This window comes from Chaetura pelagica, unplaced genomic scaffold, assembly GCF_000747805.2.
Source record: "Chaetura pelagica isolate M959 unplaced genomic scaffold, ChaPel_1.0 scaffold85, whole genome shotgun sequence".
Classification (NCBI taxonomy): Eukaryota; Metazoa; Chordata; class Aves; order Apodiformes; family Apodidae; genus Chaetura; species Chaetura pelagica.
In genome coordinates, this window is record NW_009953505.1 from 4,614,981 (window position 1) to 4,629,661 (window position 14,681).

Consider the following 14,681-nt stretch of genomic DNA (forward strand, 5'->3'; position numbering starts at 1 on the left):
CTACAAAGTGTTACATTTTTTTAAATGGAGAATTAAAAATTTTAAAAATGTAAAAGTTAAGCTATGTCAAATGACAATTTGACCTCCTGGCATGCCTTATTAAGGCCATTTTCTACTATTTCTTTTTACTTTTCAGTGTTCCTATTTTCATATCTTTAGCATAGTGTTACGCTACTGTTACTGTACTCATCCCTTTCCACTTAGGTCATCTTTCAAGTCTGTTGCTGTCGTCTAGTGTTACCTGCTTTCCTGGAAATAGATATGCATTTAGATAAAAGTAATAGATTAACACATACAACTTCTTGTGTGGGTCCTTTGGTTCCTTGCATTGTTTCACCTTTCTATTCCATTTATAATAAAGGCTATCCTGAAGCAGCATGTCGAGCACTTAGAAACCAGATGTCAGCATTCCCATGTAACACTGGTGGCTGCAGTGCAGTGAGGGTGCTCAGGAGATACCAAAGTTTGCATGTTTTCAATAAGCTTTAGTTTGTGTGTAAATAGTTTGTCTTTTGAATAAAACTAATGTTTAAGCTGCTTCCAAGTATTTATTTCACTATGTAGATCTTGCCTTTTTACAGTTCTTAGTTCTGTTTTGCTGGATTACAGGTCTTTTTATTCATATGCTTTTCTATTAAATTTCCCGAAATCTGTGTGACAGACTGATTTTGGGTGTTGGACAATGACTTTTAGTGAGCTAATTTCTTAAATTCATACAACTGCTTTGAAAATCTGGGGGAGAATGAAATTTGAAGCTGCTCCAAAGTTACTGGAAAACAATTTCTGGAGTAGTGTCTCTAGGCTGAAGTAATGAGATCCCAGGCTTTTGTAATGATGGTACTCAGACAATGGGTAGATTAGATTTGTGGGCCTAGGCTTAGTATCCTATTCCTGAAGCTCTTACCTGTGTTCTGAAAAACAGTAATATAAATACATTGATGAGTTAGTTTTAAATGTTATTCAGACTCTTAGTTGATGTTTATAATTAACTGGTGTAATATTTTAAGAAATACTCTAGTTTTACTTTGGTGTTGTGAATACTTGCACTTGAGTTTAGCCTGAACCATACAAGTCTTTTTCTTGAATTCAGTAGCGTGATTTGTGTGTGAAGCTGGTTTGTGAAGTAGTTGTCATTGTGGCCTTAATGTAGTGCCTTAAGTTTGCTTCAAGTCTTAAAAGGTTCAGGTAGCCTACTGATTATGACCAGTGGATATACACGTGTTGTAATAGTCTGTCACGGCTTGCTTCGTTGTCACTGAGTGCAAACATTTTTGAGTTTTTTACACAGCATTTGCTCTGACAGTTGTGCAGTTCTGTCTGTGACTCTCAGCTTGTCACTACTATCCTGTCTGTTGAAATGATGTCTACTCTGAAGTTCAGAGCTAAAGCACCAACTTTGTTACGTTCAGGCACAGAGAGATACTTGTTCTGGGGAGCTGATGTAGCTGGAAAGGACTCCAGCAGGAAAATCTGTCAGTTGGATTAAGTTTATTCTGGATATGTGTGTGGTTGCAGAAACAGCTGTGCCATGTGGTAGCATAAAAAAATGAGTCGGTGGACCAGATAATTAGCTGGACCTTCAGAAGGGCTAAAAATTTTGTTTAAGTCAGAGGTGTAGAAGTTGGGAGTAAATCAGAGCCACCACATGTCTGAAGCATATCTGAGCATAAAAACATAGGGGTTGGAAGGGACCTCTGAAGATCATCGAAACCAAATCCCCCTGCTGCAGCAGGAAGACTTAGGGCAGGTCGCACAGAAACACATCCAGATGGGTCTTGAAAGTCTTCAGAGAAGGAGACTACACAACCTCTCCAGGCAGCCTGTTCCACTGCTCTGACATCCTCACAGTCAAGAAGGTTTTCCTCATGTTGAGGTGGAACTTCCTGTGTTGCAACTTGGTGCCATTTCTCCTCATCCTATCACAAGGCACCACTGAAAAGAGGTTGGCCCATTCTTGACATATACACTTCAGATATTTATAGACATTAATAAGATCCCTTCTTAGTCTTCTCAAAACTAAACAGCCCCAGGTCTCTTAGCCTTTCGTCGTATGACAGATGTTCTTAATCATCTGTAGCTCTCTGTTGGGCTCTTTCCAGTATATCCCTATTCCTCTTGAACTGGGGAGCCCAGAACTGGACACAGTACTCCAGGTGTGGTCTTACCAGGGTAGACTAGAGGGGAGGAAGAACCTCCCTTGACCTGCTGTTCACACTGTTCTTAATACATCTCAAGATAGTGTTTGCTCTCTTGGCCACAGGGGCACATTGCTGTCCCATGGATAACTTGTTGTCCACTAGGACTCCAAGATCCTTCTCCATGGGGCTGCTTTCTTGCAGGTCAACCTCTAATCTATACAGGTGCATGGTATTTTTTTTCTCCTCAGATGCAGGACTCTACACTTATTCTTGTTTAACCTCATCAGGTTCATCTCTGCCCAGCTGTCCAGCCTGTCCAAGTCTCGCTGAATGGCAGCACAGCCTTCAGGTGTATCAGCCAATCCTCCCAGCATCATGTCATCAGCAGACTTGCTGAGGATACGCTCTATCCCCTCATTCAGGTCATTGTTGAAGATATTGAATAAGACTGGGCCCAGTACTGGCCCCTAAGGAACACCACTGGTCACAGGTCTCTGACTCTGCACTGTTGATCGCAACCCTCTGGGCTATGTTGTTTAGCCAGTTCTCAATCCAGCTCATGCTGGGGTTGATGACTAGATATCCCTCAGGAAAGATAAAAGGAGGGAAAAAAAACCAAAACAAAACCACCACCAAACAGAAAATGCTGAATGTTTGTAGTAAGAATGGTTATAAATAATGGTTTTATTGTGTGGTTTCTTGTGGTAAGAGTTTTATCTCTGGTGACCCAGAAGGGCCCTACAGTGCCTTTTTTGCTACCATGGAGTTCTGATCACATACATAGGTGTCTGTCCTTACACAGCATATATTATTCCCTGCCTAAATTGAGACTTGAATGCAGCAGCAGCATTCAGATTTAGTTTAGAGCTGGCTTTAATTGCAACCCTTCAAAAATGTTGCATTACTTCTGCGTTTCTAGTATTTTTCTGTCCTTATGTATGGGTACAGTTTGGCTAATAGACTGCCTCAGTTGCAGGGTAAAAGGGGGGCGCTACCTAAAGCTGATTTTAGTTGAAGTGGTTTCCTTTTCTTTAGGGGTGAGGAGTAGCTTACATTCAGTCAGCTGTTTGGCTTTGGTCCATGTTTCATACCCCAGGAAAGCCATGGTATGTAGGCTGCATCTAGTTGTGTGGGGATTGAATGTGCCTGGGTTGTAGCAAGATGTTACAGCTAGAGAAGGAGCTTCTTGATAGCTGCATACAGTCTACAATAGATTGAGGTTTTGATCATCAGACTGATTAAAAAAGTGACTTTCTGTAACAAGGAACAATGAAAACTCTTGGAAGTAGCTAAGTTAGGATGTAAATGATGCTATGGTCAAAGAAATGTCAGAGTCAGGAATTGGTCATTAGAACTGTGTAGCCTCACAGGACATTGAGATGCCTTCAAATTTGTCTCTTACCTGCTAATTTTGCCTAAATGTTGACACCCGTGCCCCAACTGAACTCAGCCTGACAGCCATAGGCCAAAATTCAGAATTTAGGTAAGTAGGTAAGGCTTCCATGAGGTTAGTGACACTTCTTCTGCATGTAAGAATAGTATTATTCCTCTACTAGGTTAATGGCTATACAGGGTTAGTAGACAATTCAGTAAGTTGTTTGCAATGGCTGTGTCTAGGAATTAGAAGCCTGGCAGTTACTGCATAATTTTTCTGCTGGTGCATTCCAGTTTTCAGCTGCTTTTGGACCACTGTGTTTGAGATAACAGTGCATTCATTTTCATGTTTGTCCAATCACTGTGTGAACTGGTTGCATTTCTCGCCTCTGTAGCCTTCTACTTCAGTGATTCTGAGAATTAAGAAGACAGTGTTTTCCTGATCCATAAATTATTAAAGCTACTTAATTATTTCATTGTGTGCCTTTGTGTGTTGTAAGACACTGGATATAGCTCTCTTCTCTTCTGTGTTTTTTTTTTTTCTTGGAGATTCATCATCTGCCCTGATTTGTCTTGCTTTTCCAATCAGAAGAGTTACCTGTTAATACAGATTGTTCATGGAGCACATCAATTTTTCCTTTTCCCTGAGGAGGAGGTGACCTGAACATCTCATGATAAAAAACATAGTTCACCAGTATCTTGCTTATGTACTGACAAATGTGTTCTGTATTGTTCTTGATTCTTCTTTTATGTTGTTTTTCCTCCTTGGTCATTGATGTTGGAGGATCTTTGAGTTAAGAAAGAGTTATGACTTGGATTTCAGACTTCCACTTTAGAGGAATTGCTATGTATGTAGTTAACCTCAGCACTGTGATATCCTTCTGTAGTTCTTTACAGCCAGTTACTGTTTTCAACTGCTTTGAATACTTTTGAATGATTAGGAGGCTGTTATTTTGGTGGTCACTGTCTCTTAAGGTTGATTTATGTATGTTGACCTATATACTTTTATTTTGGAAAGCCTCTGGTAAATTACCTTTATTCTGATAAAACAGCGTGTGATATTTTTCTCTGTAAATAATTAAAAATTCCACAGAGAACCCTTTCTTAAATCATCAGCATTTGTAGTGATGGAGATAGGACTGTAGTCTGTAATTATTTGGGTAATTATTACCATCATCTTAAGTAATTACACACAGATACTGAAATGTAACATTTCTGACTGTCTTTAAAAATGTTACATTAATGTGTGTGTCCCCAGCGATTTGTTCTAAAATCCTCTTCTATCAGCACTTGGCTATGACATTTTTCTTCTGAGTTGACCCCTGTAAAGAGAGCTTAGATGTGGTCTTCCCTGATCTTTTCCTTACTGAACATCAGTGTAAATAATTTGTTCTGTTTTTTTATGGTGGTTCAGGCTTCTTGGGTACTGTTTTTCTTTATGAAAATTTTATTGTTTGTAAAATTGGCAAGAATTGACATTTTAGACAAATCTTTGCTCTGTCATAGCTCAGTAGCCTGTATTAACCACATCTAATACAAGGTAAACAATAGCACAAATGTATATGAAGTTTTCCCTATCAATTCCAGTATCTTTTTATCTCCTAGACTTTCTGATAGTAGTCTTCATGGCTTTCTATGGTCTTTGCAGGTTGGTTGTATATTTAATATGGTGACATTTTAAATAGCCTTCATGCCCACAGGAACATTTTTGTTCTTCTAGCTGCTCCTTTTAATTTTCTTTTAACTGGATTTCTCACACGTTATTCTCCTTCTTGAAGTCAAGTGTTGAAATAATGAATCTATCTTATCTGTCTATCTGGTTTTGGTGGTCTGCCCTCTTCCCCTAGCTTGCACAACAGTATTTGAAATCTTCAGTTATTACTTTCATAGAATATGCGGAGTTGGAAGGGACCCATCCAGGATCATCAAGTCCAACTCCTGTCCCTTTGTAGGGGAACCCCAAGAATCACACCGTGTATCTGAGAGCATCATCCAAATGCTTCTTGAACTCAAGCAGGCTTGGTGCTGTGACTACTTCCCTGGGGAGCTTGTTCCAGTGCTCAGCCACCATTTGGGTGAAAAATCGTTTCCTGATACCTAACCTAAACCTCCCCTGATTCAGTTTCCTGCCATTTCCCTGAGTCCTGTCACAGGAGTGAAGAGATCAGTTCATGCCCCATCTCTTCCCCTTGTGAGGAAGCCATGGACTGCAGTGAGGTCATCCTTCAGCCTTCTCTTCTGCAAGCTGAACAATCCAAATGACCTCAGCTGCTCCTTGTAAGTCATCCCTTCCAGACCCTTCAACGTCCTCATGGCTCTCCTTTGGACACTCTCCAATAGCTTCATGTCCTTTTTATATTGTGGTGCCCAAAATTGCACTACTCAAGGTGAGGCTGTACCAGAGCAGAGCTGGACAATCACCTGCCTTGACTGGCTGGCAGTGCGGTACTTGATGCACTCCAGGACACAGGTGGCCCTCCTGGCTGCCAGGGCACGCTGCTGGATCATCTTCAGTCTGCCACCAACCAGGACTTCCAGCTCCCTCTCTGCCATGCTGCTCTTCAGCCACTCATTCCCTAGTCTGTACTTAATTACTTTGCAGTCTCTTACCTGTGTTGTCACCATTGAGTCAGAGTGTTATTTTTTCTCATTTGGGTATGGAATTTAAATGTTGAGGTAAATAATTTAGTAAAGAGATTGTGCTTTCCTAGCAGCCGTATTCCTTCACTGGGGCAAATCAATCACTTTCTTCTTATTCCTATGTATATTAGTACTGTCTTCCTGAATTTTGTTCATCTGCTTGCTTTTGAAGATGTCTCAGTTATGTATTATCTCAACAGCAGTTTTTCAAGTTTCCCTTTTTTATTTTGGTGCTTCTAGCCTTTTTATGGAAGCACTTGCACATGCTGGTCCTACTTCAGATGACTTTCAAGTGTCCTGTGGTGGTGAAACTGTAGTTTTGGCTGGAGTGCAGTGTCTTGTTGATTTTTGCGCCTTTGCTCCAAGTGTACATAACCATGACTATCCTCTTATGTCATCTTGGATCCAGGTGTTATTAATGACACTTGGTAAAGGCTTTTAAATTCCAGTTTCTGCTTTTGTTATAGTGGAATTTTATTTTTTTTTTAGGTAGACACACTCCCCACTGCAATTTCTACACTTAATTTTAATTTTAGAATTCTATTTTATCATTCAACTCTGGAGTTAAGACTTGGCTTATGAAGTGTTCTAATGAGCTGGCTGTCTTAAAAGCTGTAGTATTTGCCATCTTTCCAGAGAAGTGCTTGCATTTTGTCTTTTATTTCTTCCAGCAATTAAGCCATGAACATAGCTATGGCATTGTAATTTATTTAATCATGAAGACTTTTATAGATGAGTGATGTAGCCTAATTTAAAAGGAAGACACAGAAAGCCTGGTTCAGGCAGGGCCGTTGTGGATTGGTAGTGCTTCTATTTCCATCCATCTGTAGTTTTGGGGCCTGTAGTTTTGTGCTACCACAAAGCCTTGAGGTCATTCTACAGCAATATTGAACATTCATTTTCTGTAGACTGGGTCTTGCCAGTTTGTGTTTTCTTGGGCTTCTTCAAAGCCTCAACAATTCACCCAGTGATCAGTCTAATCAATCTTACAGGTTTCTAGCAATTGTATGTCTATTGTTAACCATCTTTTGCTGTTACCAGGTGTGAGGTTTTTCCTAGTTTTCCTATTATTTTCATGCTGTAGATAATTCCTTTTTTGTTAATTCAGAAATACTGACTGTGACATTGCCTGTGTAGTTTTTGTGTTCCTCCTTGGTACTAGCATTTTTAGAAAATAAGCTACCTAATATTGCAGGGAAAAAAAAAATCTATTATTTTTTTGGTAATTTTGTTGCTGAGTTTTGCAGAGGTAGGAGCTGATATTTGTGAGAAAATATGCAGATTTTACTTATTACTGTACACTAACAGTTAAGCACATAAACTTTTCTTATTTTTGTCATTCCAAATAGTACAGGTCATTATAATATTTTTAAGAGCCTTTGTGGGAAAAATAAATATATTTAGGAAAAAAGATATATGTTTTGGTATAGCTCAAGTCCATCTTTCTACTAAGGATCTGTAAAAATAGGAAATGCAAGGGTTTGAGTCAGGCCTGAGGTATAATCTTGGCATAGTCTCATTTCTTCTTTGCTCCCATCTGTTCAGGTATATTTAAAACTTTATTAAAAGCTTTATGTGCTTGTGTTGCTTTTGTGCTTGTAGAGGGAGAAAATGTATGGAATAAACCTGGTAAGCTTAAAGAACCAGTGAACTGAATTACTACTTTTCAGCAAAAGCTGAGATGTAGGGATATCTAACATTTAATTATTCAGCCCTAGAGGGAAAAAGAAGATGGGTAAAAGAGAATACTGGATTAAATTAATTCTCAGTGTAACTGACTGATTTCCAGGGAGATACAAGCCAACTACATTGATAATAATACTTTTTTGTAAGAAAACCTCTTTCATTCCAGTTGAATGTTACCTTTATTGCAGTTCAAATACTATTACATAATAGCATTTGGCTGTAAGGCTAACATACGAAGGAATTAAAAGGTAGTCGCCTCTCTTCTAGAATTAATCTGGTTCACAGCTTTGCTGTTTGATGTTCCCCCCTCAACCCTCACCCAGCTTCTGCTCAGTTAATGGACAAGGGAGCCTGACTAATGTTGTAAATGCATAGAAGAATATTTGAGCTTTATTCCTCTGGGCCTCTGTACTCTCTGGGGATTTTAAGGGTTGTCCTCAGACAGTAGATAGTTGCACAAGTTGATCCTCTCCATTAAAAAAATGCTAACAAGTCTGGGAAACCTAGTGGCTGTTATAAAACCTGAAGAATAAATATAGGCTTGAACTTTGAACACTTTCAGTCTCTTGTGAATGATCATAGTAATATAAGCTATAGATGCCTGAATCTGAGCTAAGTATCACTGCAGTGCCTATATACAATTTTAAAATTATTAGCAATGTAAGTCTTGTCTTGCATTGTAAGCCTGATGCACAGTGTATGTTCTATAATTTTCCTTTTGCTATATCTTAATTTTAGTGTAGTATATTCTGTTACAAGCATCAATGGCACTGACACGGTAAAAACTTAAGAAATGTAAATGCAAATGTTTCTTTTCTCAATAGCTCAGTTTACTCAGAACACTTTTTTTTGTTTTAAGATTCTATTACAGATACTTCTTAATCCTAGGGTTTGAGTACTTAATTGCAGTTGTATCTGTGTCTCCTACCAAACATGGTATTTTTTCCATCTATCTATAAAAGCAGCAAATAAAGGATTCTGAAAATGTGATGTGGAAAGTCTAGAACAAACAGTACTGTTGCTGCTTTACTTGTGGCAATGATTGTATAGACTGACATTCTCTCTCTAAATGTCGTAGGATGATAGTGCTGAAAAGCCAGGTTTGTACTTAAACAGTAAATTTACAAGGAAGTAAGTTTAATGAGCATAGTTGGTAGAAAAGGATTGAGATTAAGCAAGTGTTTTGCCTACCTAATGTTTGTTTTAACCCTGTTTCAGAACACAGCTTTTGTGAAGGGCATCAAGTTGATCAAGAGCAGGTTCCTCTCAGGAAAGAAAACAAAAGCTCTTGGAGCCACCTATTAAGGTAAACAGATTGCAGTGGATTTCTGGATGGGTAAGTATTGATGAGCAGGATATTTCTACTTTCTCTGTGTACCTTTCATTATAAAGGATTTATAAAAAAGCACAGAAAGCTGCTTCTAGCTTTGCACAAAAGCTCAGTGGTGTCACACATTAGTGTATACTCCAAGTCATACCTATTAGTGTGTATTTTTCTTGTGTATATCAAGATCAATTCATTTATTGATTTTTAGAAACCCTGTTTTTTAGAGAGATCTTGGGTCCTTTAGCAGGGATTGTATACCGGTTTGGAATTACAGGTACAGAAATTGTATGTCCAGGTTGCCTTTTATATTTTGTTTTTAACTCATTATAGAATTGACAATTATAAACAACACATACCTCAAATTGAACAGTACTAAAAGTAAACAAACTCCCAGGCAGAATAGCTGTTGGGAAGAAGCCTGAGGAAGCATCATTGCTGTTAAAAAGAAAAGAGAGAAAGTTGCTGAAATCTGCAGTGGGACATAAGGTAGTAAGTGTGGACTTCAAATAAGCTGCCTCTGGTAGTGGCTAAACATGAGGGGTTGCTGTGCACCTTCCACTGCTTGCTAATGTATCTGTTCTCTTCATGTGCAGCAGTTCCATATCTCTTCTTGCGTCTGTGTTCCAGTTATATTGGGGCCAGCTTTGGCAGTGTCAGGTTGGGGGAAAATCAGTCAAATGTAGGGGTTGTTACTATGCAAAATGAAAGTTGCCTCTTTATTTTGTGTTAAGCTTTTCATCCTTTTATAGTATACATTTACCAACATTGAAACTCAAAACATTTCCATTAGACATGAAATTTAAGAGGAATTCTCAGTTTCTTCCTGCATGTGTAAAGTTTGATCTTGCTATGCGGTCTAGCAAAAGCAGTGTTACAATATCATTGTGCGCAAATGTGGGTGGGAAAGGGACTGAGAAATCAGGATCATATAATACATTACATAAAAGATTCTGTTTCCTGTGTGTGTATGTATAGCTAAACATAATGATGTGTAGCTATTGTGTGGGAAATGTTGGTAATGGCAGTATTTTTTTGCTAGTACAGCGTAAGAAAGTAAATTAACGTTAAGACATTGAAAGAGGAGCATAGAGAAACTTTGTTGTTTTCTTTAAATCATTTCAGGAAGAAAACAAAGTAAAAGATTGAACTATTAATTCTATAGTTATTTTTAAAAACTGTTACTGGAAAGTTATATCTTACTCTGACATTGGGTGTGTTTTTTCTTGCTTTATGTTTTTCTTTAAAAAGCAGATCTGGAATGGACACGAGTCCTCTGGGAGGATTAGAACTGTCTGAACACACTTCTGGTGTACTTGTGAATACAGCCATGGCAGCAGGTCTTGCAAATGTAGGAAATACCTTTGGAAGTCCACCAGGTTCTTTAGTTTCTAGACCTAATAAGTTCCAAAACTCGCCTATAGAAGATGACGATGATGTAGTTTTTATTGAACCTATACAGCCTCCACAGAATTCTGCGTCACTGGCAGATCAAAGGAATGCTGTGTTTGCATCATCAAAAAATGAAGAACTTCAAGGGAACGATTGCAAAATGCTTCCTCCTCCAAAAGACTTAAATTCTCAAAAGGGGAGTATAAGTGAAACTATTATCATTGATGATGAAGAAGACATTGAAACAAATCAAGGACAAGAGAAGAATGCTTCCAGTTTTAATGAACGAAGACTTCCAGAATGTAAAAATAGAACCGATATGGAATTCTCACCTTCCAGTTTTTCAAGAAGTAAGGTAAATTCAGGAGTAGGTAATAGTGGTATAACCACAGAACCAGACTCTGAAATTCAGATTGCTGATGTTACCACATTAGAAACAGGTCCTATGAGCTCTGTGAGTGATGGTCATTTAGAAAATGCCGAAGGGCGTGACATGAACTTAATGATTACACATGTTACATCACTGCAGAATACCAACTTGGGAGATGTGTCTAACGGACTGCAGTCAAGTAATTTTGGTGTTAATATGCAAACATACACCCCATCTTTGACTTCACAGACCAAGACTGGAGTAGGACCTTTCAATCCTGGTAGAATGAATGTGGCTGGAGATGTATTTCAAAACGGAGAATCTGCAACTCACCATAATCCTGGTAAGTTGCAATTCTTAACATTTCCTTAAAAGCTGAAAATAAATAATAGGATGTTTGATTAAAATATTTTTGACAGTGCTACTGCTTAGGTTTTTAGCCTAATTCATATGGAAAATCTTGGTTCCCTTCATTCCCATCATAGCCGTATCTGTGACTCTGGAATAAAATCTACTCAATGACATGATGTGTTTGGTAGGTAAACAACCCAGTTTGGCACTTTGAGATACCTTCAGGTGTTTTGTGACTTACAATGCATCAGAGTTATTTAAGTATTATTTTACTGATGTGTTTTCTTGTCATTTAAATATAATTTGACATGCAAAACCAGAATTTTAAAGTCTGATCTGAAGTTGTAAGTAGCAAGCTGCCATTCATTGCATACTCAACAATTCTTGGTATTTACAATGCTTAAACAAAACAGGGTATAAGTTATTTATGGACTTGCATATTGCTGCAGGAAGTTATATACACCTGATAATTGCTCTTTCCTGTGGTAATTTTTTTTGGTGCAATATTAACTAGTTTGAATTGGTTGGTTTTGTTCTGTATTTCTGTGTAAATAACAGTCTGTCTACTGATTCAGCAAGTAAACGGGTTTTGCTAAAAGCCAGATGGAGCAGCCATGAATGATCTTCTGGTATGACTAGGCTGCAGAATTTAAGCTTTCGCATAAGTGATTTTAGACCTTCCAAGTTCCAACATAAGCCGCTGTTTGTTATGCTAGAAGTGGGAGAAAAAGCCAAATAACCACTTTTGCTACAGTCTTAACCTCAGAGTAGTTAGGGTAATTTAAAAAGTAAAATTTAAAACAGAATTTAGGTGCAGTAGACCCTTATAAATGCTTAATTTCTTAATCTTTCTCATATCCTGATTCAAACATGGAATTTTTTTTTTCCCCTGTTTTACAACAAATAGTTAAATAGCACAATTCTAATTTGGTTATATAATTACCAAACGTACTTTTGCAAAAGTCTTAATACCTTTGATATTGTATTAGGGAAATGACAGCATGAAGCTAAGTAGGATGCTAGGTTGTGGGGTTTTTGTGTGAAATCTTGAAACTGATTTTAAAATTTGACTTCTGAAGTTGAAAGCTGGGAAGATTTTAGTCTGGATGTCTCACTGAATAATTTAGAAATTCAGTTCCTAATGTTTTAAAACCAGCATGCCCGGTATCGCTAGTTGACCCCTGAGAGATGGTTATTGTTATCACAGATGGTCAAGTAGACATGGATGAGAATTTAAAGTATTTGTTACCTTAAAATAGTGCCTTTGTTTGTCTTGAGGAAAGCACATCTCAGTAAAACTAGCATGTCCTTTTCTTTAGCTACTGAACTTTTTGGTATGATTATCAGAGAGACACCAGAATTTTGCTGGTATGAGGTTTGATAGGCTGCTGACCTAAAGGGCATGTTATGTTCGTGTGAGGAAAGGTCTGGTCCTTCACAACTGGTGAGGCTGCACCTCAAATACTTGGTTCAGTTTTGGGACCTTCGCTACAAGAAGGACATTGTGGTGCTGGAGTGTGTCCAAAGAAGAGCAATGAAACTGGTGAAGGGTCTAGAGCACAAGTCTTATGAGCAGCATCTGAAGGAACTGGGGTGGTTTAGTCGGGAGAAGAGGAGGCTGAGGGGAGAACTTGCTGCTCTCTACAGCTACCTGGAAGTTGTAGTGAGGTGTGTCCCTTTTCCCAAGTAACAAGTGATAGGATGAGAGGAAATGGCCTCGGGTTGTGCCAGAGGAAATTTGGAGTGGATATTAGAAAAACTTTTTTGACCAAAAGAGTTATGAAGCATTGGAACAGGCTGCAGAGGGAAGTAGTTGAGTTACCATCCCTGGAGGTATTTAAAAGATATATAGATGTGGTGCTAATGATGTGGTTTAGGGGTGGATTTAGCAGGGTTAGGTTTATGGTTGGACTTGCTGGTCTTAAGGTCTTTTCCAACCTAAAGGAATCTATAATGCTGTATGCAGTTTTGAAGATTCCTTCTGGATCAGTGTTAGTCTGTTTCCCTCAGCGCAATGCCTCCACTGTGTGGTAAGCAGTAGGTGCATAACAGGGAAACTTGTGTCCAACACAGTGATTCAGAATCTGATATTCCAAGTAAGCACTGGAGTACATTTGGTAGAATGGTTTGGATTTAAATGGACTATTAAAGATCATCTAGTCCAACACCACCCTGCTGTGGGCAAGGATGTCTTTCACTAGACCGGGTTGCTCAAAGCCCTGTTTGGTCTCACCTTGAACACTTCTAGTGTCTATAACTATTCTGGGCAACTTGTTCCAGTGTCTTGTCACCTTAATAATAAAAACTACGTTTGTTATAAATCTACTTTCTTTCAATTTAAAACCATTGCCCCTTGCCCTGTCACTGTAGATCTTAGTAAAAAGTATGTCTCTGTCTTTCTTACAAGCCCCTTTTATCTATTGAAAGGCTGCAGTAAGTTTTCCCCAAAGCCTTCACTTCTCCAATCTGACCAACCCCATTTCTTTCCCTTTCCTCACAGGAGAGGTGTTCTAGCCTTCTATCATTTTGTTGGTAGCTCTCCTCTGGAGTTCCTTTAACAGGCCCATGTCTGTCTTGTATTGGGGACTCCAGAGCTGGATGCAGTACTCCAGGTGGGGTCTCACTAGAGCTTCCCTTAACCTATTGAGGATTGTCCTGACGCAGGTGAAAAGCTGTGTTGAGGTTCATGTTGGCCCGTTCCTCAAGCCTATCAAGTTCCCCTGGATGGCTTCCCGTCCTTCTAGTTTAGCAAATCTACCAGTCAGCTTGGTGTTACCTGTAAAGTTCCAGAGGGTACACTCAATCCCACTGTCTATGTTGTTGATGAAGATATCCAATAGTATCAGTGCCAGTATGGACTCTTGAGGGACACCACTCATTACTGGCTTCCACTTAGACATTGAGCCATTAACTGTAAATCTTTGGGTGCCACTATCCAGTCAATTTCTTACCCATCAAATCCATAGGTCTCCAATTTAGCAGCAAGAATGTTGCGGAGGATTAAATCAAAGGTCATGGAAAAGTCCAGGTCAGTGAACAGAAATCCATGTAGATGAGTTTCAAGTGTTTTTGAACTAGAACTTAGGGTTTTTTTCTCTGGATGAAATCTAGTTTTTGTGCATCAAAACTGCTCCAAAACCAGATCCAACACCTAGTGAGTTGAGGATGCAGTTCAGAATTGCCCTGATCTGAACCAGGCAATTAATGCAGATACAGTGGAATACGTTTCAAGAGCTGCATGCCTCTGTAAAACTTCATTGGTATTTTCCTCCTCACTTCTGCTGCAGGTTGTGTGGACAGAATGTTTTCATCTTTTTAAAAAATATATATAATTTGATTAAGTCATTTTTGCAAGATGGCTCCACAAATAAATTTACTACTGCAAATGAAGATAAGGAAGAATTCA

At 38.7% G+C, this 14,681-nt stretch overlaps 1 protein-coding gene across 1 annotated transcript in view; it reads left to right on the top strand.

The window, feature by feature from the left end:
* The first annotated feature begins 10,423 nt into the window (after positions 1–10,423).
* The window catches only part of ZMYM2 (zinc finger, MYM-type 2), a 70,652-nt gene continuing 66,394 nt past the window's right edge, over positions 10,424–14,681 (top strand). The window contains exon 1 of the mRNA XM_009999400.1: positions 10,424–11,267. Coding sequence (XP_009997702.1) covers positions 10,424–11,267 — 844 coding nt within the window. The remainder of the gene's footprint in view (positions 11,268–14,681) is intronic.